General features: G+C 40.0%; 1 protein-coding gene across 5 annotated transcripts in view; it reads right to left on the reverse strand.

Annotated features, from left to right (window-relative positions):
- The window catches only part of Rprd2 (regulation of nuclear pre-mRNA domain containing 2), a 65,105-nt gene that overhangs the window by 19,273 nt on the left and 26,106 nt on the right, over positions 1-19,726 (reverse strand). For 3 of the 5 annotated variants that reach the window (XR_015657894.1, NM_001427343.1, XM_087613668.1), the window contains 7 exon segments: positions 15,611-15,740; positions 12,412-12,512; positions 11,382-11,459; positions 10,110-10,162; positions 9,154-9,280; positions 5,847-6,022; positions 1,082-1,364 (listed from right to left, as the gene is read on the reverse strand). Coding sequence is in view for 4 of the 5 variants with exons in the window: in NM_001427343.1 (NP_001414272.1) it covers positions 1,082-1,364; positions 5,847-6,022; positions 9,154-9,280; positions 10,110-10,162; positions 11,382-11,459; positions 12,412-12,512; positions 15,611-15,740 (948 nt within the window). In the remaining variant the exon portion in view is untranslated. 5 annotated transcript variants of the gene reach the window in all.

Raw genomic sequence — 19,726 nt, forward strand, 5'->3', positions numbered from 1 at the left:
GCATCGGACTTCCTGGAAGTGGAAATACAGAGGCAGAGGGCTGCCACTGTGTGCTGGGAATGGAGACGGGCAGCCAGCGCTCCTAGCTGCTGCGCCATCTCTCCAGCCCCTAGGTACTAATACTAATCTGAAACTGCAATGCTCTAAGTCTTAAAAACTTTGGTTGGACTTGGTTTTTTATTCCTTCCTTTTTTTTTTTTTTTTGGCTGGGGAATGTCTGGAGGCAGGGATGGGGTGGCATGGGGGCAGGAGATAGGGATCTAGGGGACTGGAAAGTCAGTATGATCCAGGTTATAATGTGCAATTTCCAAATAATCAATAAAAATATTGTGTGTAAAAAAGAAAACAAGGGTTGGGGATTTAGCTCAGTGGTAGAGTGCTTGCCTAGCAAGCGCAAGGCCCTGGGTTCGGTCCCCAGCTCCGAAAAAAAGAAAAGAAAAAAAAAAAAAAAAAGAAAACAAAACAACTTTAGACTATATTCCTCTTACTACTTTAAAGAACTTAGTGAATAGCTTATTTAATTTAACAGAAGTCAAAGTACTTAATAAGAATAATTATAAAAGTGCAGATGCCAGACAAAAACCAATTCAAGTTAGCTGTGAAAATATAGTTAATAAACTGCAGCTTTAGAATTCTTTTTCTTTAAATTGTTTTTTTGATTTACTTATGTGTATTTTGCCTGCATTCACATGCACATTTCTGCCTGGTGTCCAGGGAGGTTATAAGAGAATATCAGAGCCCTTGGAACTGGAGTTACAAGCAATCGTGAATTGCCAAGTGAGTGGTGGGAACTGAACTCGGGTCCTTTGCAAGACCGGCAAGTACTCCTAACCACTGAGCCATTTATTCACACTAGTCACTTTAAGAAGAAACAAAAAGCACTTAAGTGTTACAAATTCTTGTATTATAAATATATCCAAACTATTTGTATTCTGTAATGTATAAAAATAAAATTGTTATGAACACTGGGCACACTGCCTGTGAAAGGCTGTGGCTCTGACCTCCAGGTCTGTGGAAGATCAGTCAGTGAGAACCCTTCCTCCTCTGTGCTGATTAACTGTGGGAACCATGGCAGGCCTACCAATGATTTTTGATCCATCATCTTCCACATCTGAGAGTTCCATGTCCTCCACGTCACGGTTATCTGTCACAGGCTCAGGTGTGGCAGATTTGTCACTCTCCATGGTTGGTGACTGGGATTCTTCACCTCCCATACCCTGAAATGGAGACTCGGAACCAGTTGGAGAAGGAGCATCCATACTTGGAGAGGGGACTGGTGACTCCTCAGGATCAGGAAGGGTTGACTTCAACTGATCCAACTTCTTCTTTAAGTTGTTTACTCGGTTAGCGAAGGTTTTGTAAGCCTAAGAGAGAGAAAGAAAAGTGCTTATTTCTTGACATAAGGAACACCTAGCTATCATTTGACAAAACTGGCACAAAACAAGAATATCGCAGAGCACAGAGTAGTCTTGGGTTTCTACTTCTGCTCAGTGATATTACTACCCTCAGCTGTTAGAAATCTTTTAAGTTTATTGTGTATGTGTATATGATGGATAATGGGTGGGTAGGCCATGATGTGTATGTGAAGGTCACAGGAAAACTGGAGTAAGTTCTTTTCTTCCATTTTTATGCAGGCTCCAAAGATCGAACTCAAGTCTTGTATGTGCTCAAACTTTGCTTAACTTGATAGAAATGCTGTGTCAGTCACCGTCATGAGCTGGTATTGGCAATTATTCACCAAAGTTTTTGCTTTGTCCAGATTTCCTCTTTTTTGCCCACTATTCCTTTTCTAAGTCAGTATTGGATTTCAGATCCCACAGAAGTCATGTTACCCCGGTCTCTCATTTGTGATATTCTTGAAATTTGTTCCTGATGACTTTAACAAATGTGTATATTTACTTTAATAATTCAGAAGAACACTGGAAAGGTCAATTGATATTTGTCTAGTGATTTTTTTTCATGATTAGACAGAGGTCATGAGTGTTTAGGAGGAAGAGCACAGAGCTGCCATTCTAATACACTCACAACTCATCATGGCTAATGCTGATGCCAGTAACTTGCTGTAAACTGATTATCTAGCTCCTTTTTCTTACTACTTAAGTGTGAGTGTGTGAGAGTGTGAGTGAGTGTGTGAGAGAGAGAGTGTGTGTGTGTGTGTGTGTGTGTGTGTGTGTGTGTGTGTGTGTGAATATGCACCATGGCATGCAACTCCTGAAAAAAGACTTGTCTTTACCTGCAGAGCCATCTCAGTGGCCTGCTGCTGTGTCCTCATCTCTTGATTATCTTAAAGCTTGGTGCTTTTTAAATCACTGCATGTACAGAGGTCAGAGAGCAAACTGTGAGAGGAGCTGCTCTCCCCTCCACTGCCCAGGTCTTTAGGTTTGGTAGCAGGTGCTTACACTCAGCTACCTTACCCTCCCTTCCTTTTGTTTTCAGAGTCTTGAACTGTCACATTGTAGGTATTATTTTGGCTAGATATTTAAAAAGACACTAACTAATATACTGGGTACAGTGGCACATGTCTGCAATCCCAGCACCTAGGAGATAAGGACACTGGCTACTCTTACAGAGAACTTGCATTCAGTTTCCCAGAACCCACATGAGAGGTCACAACTGCTTGTAACTCCAATTCCAGGAGATCTAACACTCTCTTTCTGCCTTTGAGGACAAAAGGCACACCTGTCATGGTCATGTACATACACATACATGTAGACAACACATACAAAGGCTCAAGACATAGCTCAGCAGTTTAGGAGCACTGACTGCTTTTCCAGAGGACATAGTTCAATTCCCAGCACCCACATGGGTGGCTTATAACCACTTACAGATTACAGCTGACTTGACACTCTCTTCTAGACTCCAAGAACACTGCATCAACGTGATACACAGATGTGTATGCAGAGGCATATATTCATGTACAAAGTAAATTTTGAAAAGTTAAAAAAACAAAAACAAAACAAAAACAAAACAACAATAACACACACAAAAAAAAAAACCCTCAAAATATTCTTACAAAATGGGAGGGGGTGGGGGTCAGGCAGGCGTGGAGCCACATGTGCTGGAGATGTGCCTCAGTGGCTAAAAGCAGTGGCTGAATCCCCAGTACCCACACGGCAGCTCAAAACTGTCTAGAACTGTAGTTCCACGGGATCCAATGTCCTTTTCTGATATGCAGATGTGAATGAAGACAAACAACCATATACCTCAATAAATTTTGAGACAGAGAGAAAGAGGGGAAGGGGAGGGGGGGAAGGGGAGGGGGGGGGAGAGAGAGAGAGAGAGAGAGAGAGAGAGAGAACACAAGTTTGGCATGGTAGCATGCACATTTAAACCCAGCACCCAGGAGGCTGAAGCAGCCTCTGAGTTTGAGGTCAGTTTGAGGGTGAGTCCTAAAACAGCTAGGGCTGTACAACCCCCCGCCCCCGCCCCCACCCCCGCCCTGCATCTCCCTGGAAAAAACCCCAACATCAAAAAAACCTAGGCAGATGGAACCCAGAAGTTGGGGAGATGTCTCACTAGCACTGGGTTCAGTACCCGATACCCACTTAAAGACTGGTGTGGTGACTGTAACAGGGCTGTGGGTGGAAGGGTCAGGGCAGGACAGGAAGATCCTGAGGACTTGCTGTGTGCCAGTCTAGCTGAAACCATAAGATTCAAGTTCAGTGAGAGATCTTGTCTCAAATAAAGAAGGAGGCCGGAGGACCTGGGTCCATCCAGAACCCACAGTATGTACATGATATAGACATGCTTGTAGACAAAACTCTCATACACATAAAATTAAAATAAATAAATCTTTGGGGGGAAAAAAGAGAAGACACCTGCAGTCGACAACCTCCAGTGGCCTCCCTATGTGCACGTGCAGGCAAGTGCACTGCAATGCACATATACACCTTCACATACAATGCACATACACACCTTCACATACAATGCACATACACATCTTCATATACAATGCACATACACACCTTCATATACAACGCACACAACAGAGAACATCACAGTGTATCTGAATGTACTAGAAACTGCTGGTGCGACCAAAACTTAAGAGAAGGACACCAGCAGAAAGACCATGGAGAAAGCCGGTTAGTGTCAGTGGTGTCCTGTTCCCTGAGGTTTGGGTTTTGGGGAACAGTGTAAAAACTTGAGTGTCCAGACAAAAAGGACACAAAAGGTCGATTACACTAATGAGTAGGGCTTTTCGCAGTACAGGGAAACAAAATTAGAGCCTCAAATGGCTGAGACCTTGACAAGAGGAAGGGCAGAACTGACCAACCACTTTTTGTTTGTTGTTACTGTTTTATCTTCTGACATACACAACATGTGCCATAGGATATGTTCCTGTCTACTCTCTTACACATGCCTCCCAATAAGAAAGTTTTAAAAGTGTATGTGTACACACACACACACACACACACACACACACACACACACACACACACACTTAGTTTTTGAGACAAGTTTCTCTTTAGCCCTAGCTGTCCTGGAACTAGCTCTGTAGACCAGGCTGGCCTTGTATTCAGTGACCTGTTTGCCTCCACCTTCACCTCCTGAGTGCTGGATCAAAGGTATGTAACAACACCCAGTTTTTCACGGACCTCTGCCTCTTTCCCTTTGCTTCTCGTCTCCCTCTCCCTCTCTATAACTAACTTATATATACTGAATAATAGTAAATACATACCGCAACAAATAATATATAAATTATACATATGTATTCTGGAGGTGGGCATATGGGTGAGTGTATGCCACAGCAAGCAGACAGCTGTCACAGATAAGTCTGTGGGAAAGCTGGTTTTCTCCTACCAGGCGAGTCCTAGGGACTGAACGTAGGTCATCGGGTTTGGCAGCAAGTACCTTTACCACCCTTTAAGGCATCTTACCAGATTCTAAAACTAGTATAGTCTATGTAGAGAGTCATGTATGTTTTACCCATATGTATTTCTAGTCTTTGTTTCCATTTCTATAATACTGTGAACTTCTAAAAGAGTAAAATTAACAGAAAGGAAAAAGAAACATTAAGCAAGATAAAATTCAAAAGCAAAGGGTCTAGTTACAATATGAGTTGTTATAGTAACTCATGCACTTCTGGAGGTTGGAGGAATCGCTTCTTGTTAGCTGAAGCTGAAACCTTTCATTAAAACATTCTAGGAAATGACTTCAGGCTTTCTGTTAAGATCTGTCCCCCATAGGGATAAACTTTTTATATATCTATGTATTGTATCTTTGTACATATACATGACTTGAGGAAGGGGTCCCCTTCTTCTCAAGAAACTACTACTTTACTCTAACATTCTGAATTACCAAATCTTTGGTTCTTTGACCACTTGCATTAAAAATTAATTTAAAAAAGTAATTAAAAATTACTATAGTATCTCTAGTCATTATGGTACCCCAGCTTAAAAAAAAATCCTTGTAATATCTAAATGTATAGGAAGAGAAATAAAGAAATACTAAGACACTATTGTTAGGATGTACATGATTACTGGTATCTAAAGGAGTCATGTCTTTTTTTTTAAGAGAATATATTTTTTAATTCATCAGTTATTTTATATATGTGAGTACACTGTAGCTGTGTTTGGACACACCGGAAGAGGGCATTGGATCTATCCCATTACAGATGATTGTGAGCCACCATGTGGGTGCTAGGAATTGAACTTATGACCTCTGGAAGATGGTGGAGTCATCTCTCCAGCCCCCAAGATCCGTGTCTTACTCTAATCTACAGGCTCTAAGGTCTTGTGTGAGGATACTAACTATCCATTTGTGCAGTGGAGACTCTAATGCTCATCTGTATAAGCAGAGTCTGACACACAGTGAGCTCTGGGTATCAAACAGGCGCAAGTACTTACGTTAGCTACCACTTTCACTTCTTTGTACTGTGCTTCATAGAAGATCCCAGCATTCTCTAATGCTTCCGTTAGCGAGGGCCCATTTTTCACCTGCTTATCTAGTCCATTCACAAATTCCTCTAGCTTGGAACTTGCTTCTTCAAATTCTTTGGAGAACTTCTTTCCACCTGTTTTATCTGAAAGGATGGAGAAAGTACTTATATCAAGACTAGAAAAGTAAAAGTTAATCCTCTGAGTGAAATCCCTTTCCATGCCACAGTTCTTACTCTTCTTGGCACTTTTCTTGCTGCCTTGGTGTAGTCATTTTTGTTTTAAGAGAGTGACTAGGCAAACCAACCGTATCTTAAATTCACTATGTATGTAGCCCATGATGGCCTCAGACTCTCTGCCTGAGCTTCCTGAGTGCGGAGAGAGCTAGCATGTACCACCACATCTATCTTTAGTGTGTAATATTCCTAGTTTAAACTTTTATGGAGAAAGAGTTTCAGGAAGTTGTTCAGGTTGTCCTTTGTTCTTCACCTTCTCCTGAGTGGCCGATATTATAGATTTGTGCCACCAGACTATAAAACCAATCTCTACCCTACCACCAATACACACTCTGCACAGATCAACAAAAACAGATCCATGTGAACTTGGGAGAGTAACTCCAGAATAAAGGTGTCTGTAATTAAGATAAAGTCCAGCTGAACTGGTTACTTTTTTTTTTAAACTTTATTTTTATTTTATGTATATGAGCAAGTGAGAAACTAGAATTACAGCCAATGGTGGTGAGTCACCCAATATGGGTGCTGGGAACTAAACCCAAGTCCTCTGAAAAGACAGCAAATATTCTTGACCACTGAACCACATCCTTCATTTCACAAACTTTCTCCATGCTCTGCCTTAGGAATATCAGAATAAAGCTCCACTTATTTTTTACCTGTATCTACTTCTACTTCCTGTAGTGCAGAATATTCTAAAATATGTCTCTTCCTCAAGAAACTAAGGTTAAGAGAAGCTAAGTCATCTCTGGGGTAATCAACAAAAGTTCACTCTTCTCTGCAAAGTGTCCTTAAAATCCATCAAATGCTCCTTTCTCCGTGCTTCTTGAAATACAGCACTGCATAAGGGGATTCGTTCACTGTCTTTGCCTTTCATCAGCTACACAATGTCAGCAGCTCCTGCTCTCTGAATGAGCCCTGAGCGCTCTCATGGGCATCACAGAACCCTGTAGGATGCTCTCGCATAGTGAGAAGGATTAAATTAGTGCCTTATAATCAACTAAAAGTGTGGTGCAGAGGACAGGGATGAGTGGAGAATACTGAAGTCACTCTGAGCATCCAGTGTATTATCACTTACTTCTGTTCTCCCAAGCTATTTGGTGTACACTCAGTGGATTCACCCTTAGAAACATGACAAAAAAAACGTCCAGGCACCTTAATCTTTGGTAACTAAATGCACATTAGCAGATCTATGTCACTGTTGTAAAGCATGAGCAGAGCTGGAAGCATCCTTTGTGTCAATGTGAACTGTTTACAAAAGGTGTGTGTGTGTGTGTGTGTGTGTGTGTGTGTGTGTGTGTGTGTGTGTGTTGGTGGCAGCACATACCTTCCCATCCCCCACTGAATGTTAAACACAGCTACCTGGTTTAGAATGCATTCTTAGCTAAGTCTAACTTCATACAAATACTGTAAATGTTGTCTGAAGCAAAATGGGAACATTAAACAAATACCATAACCCTCACTAACAGCATTATGACCTTGCTATGAAGTGTAGATTTTGCTCTTTGGAGAAAAAGAGCTTATAACCATTATGTATGGCTTATCTAGAAACGTCTATAAATCTTATTATGTTCTAGTAAAATATTCTGTTATCCTACAACTAAGTAAAAACAAAGCATGGCACAGGAGCAACAGATACAAAAATGAACAGCTAATCACCACTCACTTGTTATTCTAGAGATGTGCATCAAATGCATTCTGTGCATTTGCTGAAGCATTAGAGGAGAGCAATAATTCAGTGAAAGGTAATCTCTGATTGCAGGACGCTTACATTCTAGTGAGTTATGAGTATAATTGTGTACTATCTAATGTGAACAAGGAGAGGAGTCAACTAGATCTACAAGACAATAGCATGGTCTTACTGAAGAACACACCCAAACCAATTAACCACAGAGGGGAAACAGCTGCTGGTTTATAATTCAGTGCAGCAAGAAAGTGAGAGTAAGAATTTGTAACTGGGGCTGGAGAGATGGCTCAGCGGTTAAGAGCACTGATTGCTCTTCCAGAGGTCCTGAGTTCAATTCTCAGCAACCACATGGTGGTTCACAACCATCTGTAATGGGATCTGATGCTCTCTTCTGGTGTGTCTGAAGACAGCTACAGTGTACTTATATACATAAAGTAAATAACTAAAATCTTTAAAAAAACAAACAAACAAAAACCTGTAACTGAAGCAGGTACAGTGGTGCACAGGAGGCAGAGGCAGGTAGTAGATCTGTGAGTTCAAGACTAGTCTGTCGGGGCTGGAGAGATGGCTCAGTGGTTAAGAGCACCCGACTGCTCTTCCAGAGGTCATGAGTTCAATTCCCAGCAACCACATGGTGGCTTACAACCATCTGTAAAGAGATCCGATGCCCTCTTCTAGTGTATCTGAAGACAGCTACAGTGTACTTATATATAACAAATAAATAAATCTTTAAAAAAAAAAAGACTAGTCTGTCTACCGTGTGAAACCCTGTAACAAACAACTCCCTACCCCACAAATGACAGAAAAAAAAAACTAAAACCAAAACCCAAACCAGGGGCTGGAGAGATGGTTCAGGGGTTAAGAGCATTTGCTGCTGGGGCAAAGGACCTGGGTTTTGTTCCTAGCACTCTGATGATGGCTCACAACCATCCCTAACCCCATGGGGATTGTCCAATGTCCTCTTCTGACCTCTATAGGTAGCAGGCACAGATGTGATGCACATACACACATTCTAGCAAAACACTGATACATAGCAAATAAAATAAATAAATCTTTAAAGCCCACAAAAAAACAAAAGCAAATTCCTATCCCTCCGCAGGGAAATTTATTTATGTACAAGGTTTACACAAATCAAACTGCTGTTTGGGAAACCAGTGGAACGACAAGGGTTCTGAAAATTGTTTCACCTGGAAAAAAGAAAACCAACCCCCCCTACCTCACTTTAAACACTTTGTGGGTGATTCATCCCAGAACCACACTGAAAATTCTTTTTATGTGACAAACTAGTCTGATTGCATAAAAACGAAGGATCAAGAAATGAAACACTAAGCTATTTTATTAGAAAAGACATGTCTGTTACCTTTTAAACACTTGAGAGTTTCTGTGCTGCAGACATCCACTCTCATGGTTGACAACTGTTTCTCCTTCAGTTCTATCTGATCTTCTGAGCGTTTGTACATCAACAATTCTTCAATGAGGGCCTGAGACTGAACACAGACCACAGTCAATTTCATTCATAGGATTAAATATTTTCTCTCCTAAAAATACATCAGACTAACGACAAGCAAAGCCCTTAGGGGGAAACACTTGCTTTTCCTCAGAGCAACAGAAATTGATGTTCAATTCTCATGTCAAAACCATACTCTTAGCTATACACTTACTTTTAGGTTTTGGAAGACAGGATCTTATTATGTAGCCCTGAAACTTGCTCCATAGACCAGGCTGCCCTCAAATCCGTTCCTGCCTCCTGAGTGACAGGATAAGCCTTTCACCATCACAACCAGTAAATTATATACTTTAATATATATATTTATATTTTTATATATATAAATATTTATATTATACATACATATTATATTATATATAAATATATATATAATTTTTTAAAACTTTCTTAAAAATTAAAAGTCTTAAAATTCTACATGGCTCTTTAAAATCTGCGCAGCACATGGGTGTCAGAGTGCATGTGTAGAGGTCAGCTGACAGCTTTTGCAGGAGCCAGCTGTAACAAATCCTTATATCCTCCTTAAATTTAATTAGATATATACTCTTGTTCTGCCTTAAGAAAATTTTAATTTAGTAGCGCTGAATTTTAAAAGGAGGCTTTCAGACATCATAAACTATGCGGGAGTAAGCTAGCAGCAGATGTTCTGAAAGGCTGTTCTCCATTTGGAAAACAGACAAACTCTAGGCATTCATCCCTGCTCTGGATTCCCCACATACGACAGAGCAGAAATAAAGTGTAACTGGGAAGGAACTCTGGCTTCAGAGGTGAGTAAGTGATTTTTTGTATACTTAGGGCATTCTGTAACTTACTCGAAACTCAGCAACAATCTTAGATTTGAGAGCAGCTTTTGGATTCGTGGATGCTGTTGAATGAAATAAAAATTCATTAAGAATACAGCACAAAGACTTAACCAAATCCAGGACAACTGAAACGTAGAGTTAAGGGTGTACTCTGCAAACATACAGCAGCCATGCACACTCAAGTCATAATACAATCCTACAGTAAATTAATTATGAAACTTAACACTCCTAGATATGGCCAATAGAAAAGTAAACTACTTAGATAAGTCTAACCAACTTACCTCCAACAGACTTGTTACATCCTCAAATTAATGATTTGGAGACACTGAGGTAGGTACATGAAGCACCTTCTCCTAGTCTCATCAAGTGTAATAAAATCTCAGTATTCCAGTTTAAGAGGGACTTCCCAGGAACAAGACATCCAATTAATCCTGAGCACTGGCTGGAGAAGATTCTCTACAAATATCAACTCCCATCTGGTTAAGTTTGGATTATATTAGCAGACTCAGTTCATAGCAACAAAGGTCTAAACACATTATCGCTGCGATTGAGCTTTGGCCAAACTGATGGGTCCCGTGGTTCCTAAGCATGCAATGTATGACCAAAAAGAGGCCAGAGGACTCCCTTAACCGTGGCGAGCATCACATGCTTGATGGAGCAAACATCCCAACTCTCTTGTGTCACCTCCCAATTCTCCACTGTCCTTCACCTTCAGCCCTCCAAACCTTCCAGTTTCTCGTATTCCTCAGTTTGCCCACAACAGTCTATCACATGCAGCATTCCACTCCCTTGATATCATGCTGGGTAAACAGGACAAACACAACAGGAGCTCCAGATAGAGAATGTTTCTGGCCAAAATTGGAGGCCCATGTCTAATGTGGTAGAGTGTATCCCCAAATCTGAAGGCTTTCATGGCTCCCAGAGAAACACTTCATAATGCCTAGTCTCCTCTTCCGCTCAGTGGTGTCATGCCAGCTGCCTCTAACTTCACAAAGCTCTGAATGTGGGAATTTCCCTGGGCACTAGCAAGTACTTTCTTTTCTTCTTTCAATACCCCTACTACTCCTGGATCTTCGCTCAGTTAAACCCTTTTCTGTATTTCCTTTAATAGTAGTTTTTTAAAAGAAGTAACTTCATGCTGGCTTGATTAGCCTAAGTCACTGGGAGCCTCTCAGGCCTGGAAAACACAGACGTGCCCAGGTACGATGTCAAACGGTTTACATTTTCTTCTGCTCCAAAAGGAGGAGGTAATTTTACGTTAGTTGAGATTTTATTCCTTACTTTGTGATTTCTTCCACTGCTTATTCGGTTGTTTGTTCAGATTTTCTTTCAGCTGCTTCTGAGTTTTGAAAGTGGTACCTGGAAAACATTGCAGTTTTTGCAGTCTGGCATTATGGGAAGCTGCTCTGTGTCCACTTCAGTGCCAAAGTTGTAGCATGAAAAAGGCAATCCGTGACTGTGCAGTTTCTTTCATTTCTTTTCTTTTATTTTTATAAAAACAAAAACAAAACCAGAAAACACCCACCAAATCTAAGAAGCTATTAAATAAATGCAATTTCTATAATTAATGAAACCTCCAATTCAAAAAAAAGGGCAGACACTAAAAATAAGTTACTTCTTTTTTTTTTTTTTCTTTTTTTCGGAGCTGGGGACCGAACCCAGGGCCTTGCGATTGCTAGGCAAGCGCTCTACCACTGAGCTAAATCCCCATCCCCAACAGTTACTTCTTAATAGAACACAAACTCATATGAAGGACTTAGCTTCTTAGACGGTGTTCGTTTAAAACCAAATTCCTAGTGATGGTCTGATAATGGTTACAGTAATAATTATTAGCAACTTCTATTCGGTGATTTAACTACTTAAATCTTATAAGAACTAATTTACTTAAACACATACAAACACACGCACACAAACACAAGAATATACATATATATCTTACTGCAAATCTATGTCAAATGGAGATTACTCAAGCATGCTCACCACCAACTTAAAAGCTGTGAAACCATGCCCAAACTTTCTCCGATAGTAAGACGACAGAGCAGTATTGATTAAACATAACCAATGAATACTCTGATGGGTATCCTCACTTAACATATTTGCTTTTAGTTGGCAGAGACAAAAATCTAACTCCCTACGCCAACCGGTTCTATTTTGAGTTCAAGCATTCATATATTTATGTATTCAATTCTAAACAAATCAAGCCAGATTCTTCTACCCCCCCCTTCAGAGTTATACAACAGAAAAAATCTGTAAGTACACACAAAACTGTAAAGACTGACTTAAATTCTTTTAGTAAAGAAAAGGAACTTACTTAAAGCTTCTCTCAATGCCACAATCATGTCTTCTGGGTACACATTTCTATCTTCCCAGATTTTAAAGATTCGTTCTATAGACTTAGAGACAGATGGATCCCTGGAAGAAAAGTAAAATATAAAAATGTTGACTTATGGGCTGGATGTGTTGACACAAGCACATGGGAGGCAGAGACAGATGGATCTCTGTGAATTCAGTATGGTCTATGTGAAGCAAATTCCAGGATAGCCAGGGCTATTACAAAGAGTAACTTAGTCTCAGAAACCAAACACAGCACAATACAAAAAGGTTGATTCACCCTCAAACTAGAAATCTGTTACATACGCAACAACTTACTATTACCTAAATTTCTTCTGTGTTTTATATGTGTGTGTGTGTGTGTGTGTATGTTATGAAAAAAGATCTACTTATTTATTTTACTTCATGTGTGTTGTCTGCACATAAACACATTTGCAACATCTGTGTCCAGTACCCAAGGAGATCAGAAGAGGATTTTGGATATTCCAGAACTGGAATTAGGGAAGGGTTTGAATATCCTATTGGTGCTGGGAACCAAATCTGGGTCCTCTGGAAGACCAGCAAGTACTGAGTCAACTCTCCAGCATTGTGTATCTTTAGGGTTACTATATAATAAACTTTGTGATGCGTGTGGAATTCAAAGGTCTAGTCAATGCCTGAACACTTAGCACTCCAAAGGATAAGCTGAACCTAACAAAACAGAGATTTGGGGCTAGAGAGACTACACAGCAGTTCTTCTCTTATAGAAGACCCCGTTGGGTTTCCAGCACCCATTATGGGCAACTTTTTAACTGCCTGTAACTTCAGCTCCTAGGATCTAACATCCTTTTCTAGTATTTATGGACACTGTCACCCTCCCACCCCTACCCAAAAGGAAAAGAAATGTTGGAGTTGGGGATTTAGCTCAGTGGTAGAGCGCTTGCCTAGCAAATGCAAGGCCCTGGGTTCGGTCCCCAGCTCCGGAAAAAAAAGGAAAAAAAAAAAAAAGGAAAAGAAATGTTTATTTATTCTGCCCCCCCCAACCCTGGAGACAAGGTCTCACTCTGTATTCCTGGCTATTCTGGAACTCACTCTGTACATGAGGCTGTCCTTGAATTCACAGAGAGCCACTTTGCCTCTGCCTCCCAAATGCTTTAGTTAAAAGCATATACACAATGTTTTGCATAAAAGGAAATTTAAGTCAGGGGTGGGATGGTGGTGGTGCACACCTTTAGTCCCAAGGCAGAGGGAGGTGGATTTCTGAGTTCCTGGTCATCCTGGTCTAGAGAGAGAGTTCCAGGACAGGCAAAGAAAGCTATACAGAGAAACCCTGCCTCAAAAACCCAAAATAAATAAGTAAGTGAATGAATCAATGAATAAAAATTTTTTAAAATTTTTTTAAGGTAGAATTTGATCAAAAACTGAGAACTTAATTCTATCCCTGGGACCCACATGGTAAAATGAGAGAATTAACTCCTGAAAGTTGTCCTCTGACCTCCATATGCATGCTGTGGTATATGTACACATATATTAAATAAATGTAATAATGAAACAAAAACATAACAAATGGCAGATAGTTCAGCAGTTAAAAGTACTCACTGCTCTTGCAGAAGACCTGGTTTGGTTCATTACACCCACATGGGGCTTACAACTGTCTATAATTCCAGTCCTAGTCTTCTCTATGGACGGAAGTCATGCATGTGGGGTGTGTGTGTGTGTGTGTGTGTGTGTGTGTGTGTGTGTACAGATATGTATGTGTATAAGCAAAACAATCGTATACATAAAAATAAAAATTTAACAAATCAGAACAAAGAGCTGGGATGTATTGTACTGTCCCAGCACTGGACTACCAAGTATCCATACACACAGTCCTGTTTTATATCTTCAGCACCAAAACATGAATACCAAAACCAAAATAATTGCACTAGGATAGAAACACTGGAATTTTCTTCCTTTAAGGTTTACTGAACACTAATCACAAATGAACTCCACCCTACAACACGTATTCTGAGAAATGGACGGGAACCTGTCACACACACAAAAGAAAGGTAAATAAATCTAAAGGATAACACCCTCAAACACAAAAAACAGAAAAAAGAAGAGTCATGAGCTGAGCATGGCGGTAAGAAAAGAAAACGAGGGATGGAACTGATATGACCTCCAAATGCAAAATAAGGACGGAAGAACAGGAGAGCATCCAACAGCCTAATATACCCATCAACGGCAAACAGAACCCTAACTTTTAAAGCAAATCCATCAAACTATATGGACACTACAGTACAAGATTAAAAAACTAACCTAACTGGGTATGTGGCTCAGACCTGTGACTCCAGCATTTGGGAGGCAGAGAAAGAAGAATGGCCTGGCTTCAAGGCTAGGTTGGGCTCTGTAGCAAGATTTTGCCTTAAAAGAAATTTAAAAAGGGGAACTGGCAAGATGACTCAGCAGTTAAGAGTAGCCTTTCCTCCAAAGGACCCAGACTCACTTTCCTGTATCCATATTGTGGCTTTCAACCATCTATAATTCCAGTGCAGGGGATCTGATACCCTCTCTGGCTTCTGTAGGCCCGGCATATGGTGCACAGACAGAACATCCATGCACATAAAAACTAAGTTAAAAACTAAAATAAATAAAACAAAACAACAAACACCCTACCAGCCCCAAGCCAGGCAAACAACAAACTAGCACGGCGCACTTCCTGCCTCACTCTACAGGCTGTGACGCTGGCACACAGATGCCTTCTTCTGCTACTTAGTGACGTGCACAGGAAACAGAGCTATCCTGAGCGTCTGTAGAATGCTAACCCTGTGTTTCTAACGGCTTATTAACTGGAACAGATTATACTTCCAGTTCTTACACTTTTCATGCTGACTCCATTATTAAAAAAAACCCTGTAAGTTGAAGAACACTAAAATTAATTAAACTATGAATGAATCTAGAAAGAGGTAAGAATGAGCTACCACCTCCTACCCCCACCCCGTTTTTGCTTTTTGGACACAAGGTCTCATTGTATAGCTCTAGCTGGCCCCAGAGTCAAGAGCTGCGCCTCCCCGCTCCCCATTACCCTTGGCCGTTAGCACAGTATTTTACTTGGGTCTTGAAATATGCACATTTTTCATGTTTTTGCTAGTAAGTGCAAAAACAAGAAAATAAAAACTAAAAAAGAATTAAATTCCAAAGTACTGTAAGAATTTACTCACTTCACTAGAGCAGCAGCTTCAGGAAGCACATCAGCAAATGATTCTCGAAATATGATTGCATTTTTCCTTTTACAATTCTGTATGACATCATTGGCAAGATAAAAGAGATTCAAACGGTGGGGATATGTGGCTGGAGAGAAGAAACAAATGTCATTAACTTTTCCCAAATACACTGTTTTCAAATAGCTTAAAAATCACATGTTATTATTTTGTTTTGGCTGCTTGTATATACATCACATACATGTAGTGCCCACAGAGGCCAGAAAAGGACTTAAGAGGGACCAGTGCTTCCAACCTGAGCATCTCCAGCCTCATGACTAATTATATGGAGGGAATAATAAATAAATAAATAAGGGATTAATTTATTAAATGTACTAAAAAACCTGTAACTATTTGAGGTTAAATTTCTGTCAAAGGTACTCTTCAAGTAGACCACCTCTTTCTGTAGATACTTAGCACTAAAGAAAAAAATTTGTTAAAGAAATGAAAACAAAATTTTTCCCCCAAATATTTGTAAACACCAATAAGTAAGTAAGTGAATAAATAGTTGAATGAACTCAACTTATTCCAAAAATAATACCAAGGTTAGAAGAAAAAGCACAACATTGATCTCTAATCAGAAAAATCAGAAAATAACTGCAAATAATGTTTAATAGCATTCCATACACAGATCCTTAGATCAACCAATCCAGACACTACTCACAAAACATCTAAGTGCCCCCATTTACTGGCTGACGCTATTTGAATGTTTAATGTTCTAGGGATACTCTAACTCCATGTTAAGTTACACAAAGGTTTACTGTTAAAATGCTGGGCAATTCTAATATTCACATGGATGATCCAGCGCTGTAGTTACTCGATAACTTGTGGTATCTGCTCATATATCCCTTCTCTGACACACTCGCCCACTCCCATTATACCATTCTGCACCGTCATCAGATACAGTCCACTTCCTCTAACTCCTCAGTCTCTTTAGAATTTCTTATTTCTATTAATTCCACAGTATCTGATACATTGTTTATTAAAACCCTCAGTTTCTTTTCCTTCTCTACCTAATTTAGCTTTCTAGTACAAAATCCTAAGTTTGGATTAGTCTAAATGAATGCTTTTCCTGGACCTTTCTTTTCTTTACTTTTTTTTTTTTTTTTGTCTCAGAGCTGGGGACCAAACCCAGGGCCTTGCGCTCACTAGGCAAGCGCTCTACCACTGAGCTAAATCCTCAACCCGGACCTTTCTTTTATAATTTACATTTTTATAATCATTTTAAAATTAATTTATAATGTACATGTTTTTAAAATTATATCTATTATTTTTATTTTATGTGTGCTTAGCCTGTATGTATGTATGTGCATCAACAATGTGTCCCTCTCTCTAGCACCTTCTGGTCTGTTTTCTGTTGTTTTATTTTAAACAAAGTGTGCCAGTCTGAATAAGAATGGCCCTCATGGGGGCTGGAGAGATGGCTCACTGGTTAAGAGCACTGACTGCTCTCCCAGAGGTCCTGAGTTCAATTCCCAGCAACCACATGGTGGCTCACAACTATCTGTAATGGGATCCGATGCCCTCTTCTGGTGTGTCTGAAGACAGCAACAGTGTACTCACATACATAAAGTAAATAAATAAAATCTTAAAAAAAAAAAAAAAAAAGAATGGCCCTCATAGGCTCATATACTTGAACAATCAGTCACCAGAGAGTGGAACTCTTTGATAGGATTAGAAGGATTAGAAGGTGTGGCCCTGTTGGAGAAAGTGTTACTGTAGGTGGGCTTTGAAGTCTCAAAAAGTTCTTCAAAAGCCCATACTAGACCCAGTTTCTCTGTTTCTCTGTGTGCATACCCCGCCACACACACACATCAGGATGTAACTCTTGCCTATTTCACCACCACCCTGCCATACTCCCTGCCATGACAATAATGGACCAAGCCTCTGACACTGTGTGAGCAAGCGCTCAATTAAATGTTTTCTTTTATAAGAATTTCTTTGATCACAGTGTCTTGAACACAAGGTCTCACACTATGTAGACCGGGCTGCTTTCAATCTCTGGGGATCTGTCTGCCTACTCCAAAGGTGTAGTTTTTTGGAGTTTTTTTTTTTTTTTTTTTTTTTTTCCTGTTTCTGAGTCAGGGTCTTGAGAAGCCCAAGGTGGCTTCGATTCCTGATCCTCCGGACTCCACCTTCTAGACACTGATGTTACAGGTATGAGCTACCATATTTTGCTGTGCCTCTAATTCTGCTGTTAGATTCTATTAAAGAAAAAGTATATAACAAGAAGGGGACTAAAAGTCCAATGAACTCAGTTTCCTTCAAATGAGCCCTTTCTGTTAACAACTCCTCCAAGTATTTCACAATATACCACCCATAACGCTCTCTACAACACATAGCTCTCTCACCCTTGGGACATAAGCATGCATGCTATTTTACTGACAAAGTAGTCAAAGTAGAAACCATTGAATGAAAATTATCTTCCCTCAGAACATATGCGGCATCCCCAGCCCATTACTAGAGGAATTCTGACACCCTCAGTGGAAGCCCAAAAGAGTGAACAACTCAACAGTTTAAAACAAAACAAAGATAGACCAGCACCAGCACCAGCTCCAACCATCAAATAAAAAACCAAAACACCTTGCGAGGCCCACGTGGGTGCCAGTGCCTGCATTCCCAGCCTGGGGAGTGAACAAGGCAGGAAGATTAGGACCTGAGGGCTACTCTAATAATACACTCATGGAGCACATGAGTAAAAGTATACAGAAATTTTTTGTAATAGTCTTAAAGTATTTTTGCAGTTTGAACTTTAAGTGCTTGTATTACAAGCATGAGTTTAAGTTCAAACTTCAAGAACAACTTCCCAATGTGCTATATTTGATTTGGTTATCACCTTGTCTTACCCCATCAGAAACTTTCTGGACGTGCTCAGAAACCAACATGAAAGCCCCCAACTTACTGCCTCTCTGAACACTGTAGGCACACGGCACACACACATTTAGGCACTCACACACAGTAGATAGACAAATCTTAAAAAACTAAGTGGAGGTTGGAAAGATGGTTCCTTGGTTAAAAGCCTGGGTTGCTCTTTTAGAGAACCCAAATTAGATTCCCAGCACCCACGTAACAGCTCACAACAGTCCCAGAGGATCCAATGGTCTCTTCTGGCTTTTGAGATCACAAACAGGGCACAGAGACAGACAAAATACCCATGTACATTAAAAACAACAACAACAACAACAACAACAACAACAACAACAACAACAACAACAACAACATGATGTTGGCCTGGCAGTGGTGGCACACGCCTTTAACCCCGCCATTTGTGGGGAATCTCTGAGTGCAAAGAAGCCCCGTTCTACGGAGTGAGTTCCAGAATCAGGGCTACACAGAAAAACCCTGTCACAGAAAAATCAAATGAATGAATGAATATTTTAAGTGGCCAAGGACAAAGGCAATTAAACAGAAAGAAATCTGGGGCCATACAGAAATACTAATAAAGAAATGGAAAGCAAGTATTGTCTTTACAAAGACAAAGAGACAGAACAATTAGAAAGTACAATTCTTCCTAAGTTGTTGGTGTTCCAAGAATCAAAATATTTAACTGTTTACTGATGAATGAAATATTATAAATTATGTTATATATTCTCATATTTTAACAAGACTTTTACAAAAAAAAAAAATCAGCTGGGTGTGTTGGCATTTGCCTTTAATTCTAGCACTAAGGAGACAGAGATTCAGGTGAATCTGTGAGTTCAAGGCCAGCATGGTCTATAGCGTGAGTTCCAGGACAGAAAGAAATACAAAGCGACCCTATCTCAAAAATAAGTAAGTGAATGAATAAATAAGTAAACAAATATCATGGATGTTGTAATTAACAATTTCAGATACTTTCAAGTCTAGTGTCACTTAATGTAATGATTATAGAAACTAAGTGCTTAGTAAGTTGATTTTGATGTACATTGAAAAGGGGAGCCATATCCAACCTAAAATTCAAAGTAAAGTACTACCAGGGGCCATCAAGATGGCTCACTAGGTAAAGGCTCTCGCTGCTAAGCCTGAGCACCTGAGTTCACTTGCTGAGACTCACATGGTGGAAAGGAAAAGACACCAAATCATTCTGACCTCCCCCCA

The sequence above is a fragment of the Rattus norvegicus genome, chromosome 2 (genome assembly GCF_021556685.1).
Source record: "Rattus norvegicus strain SHRSP/BbbUtx chromosome 2, alternate assembly SHRSP_T2T, whole genome shotgun sequence".
NCBI classification, from domain to species: domain Eukaryota; kingdom Metazoa; phylum Chordata; class Mammalia; order Rodentia; family Muridae; genus Rattus; species Rattus norvegicus.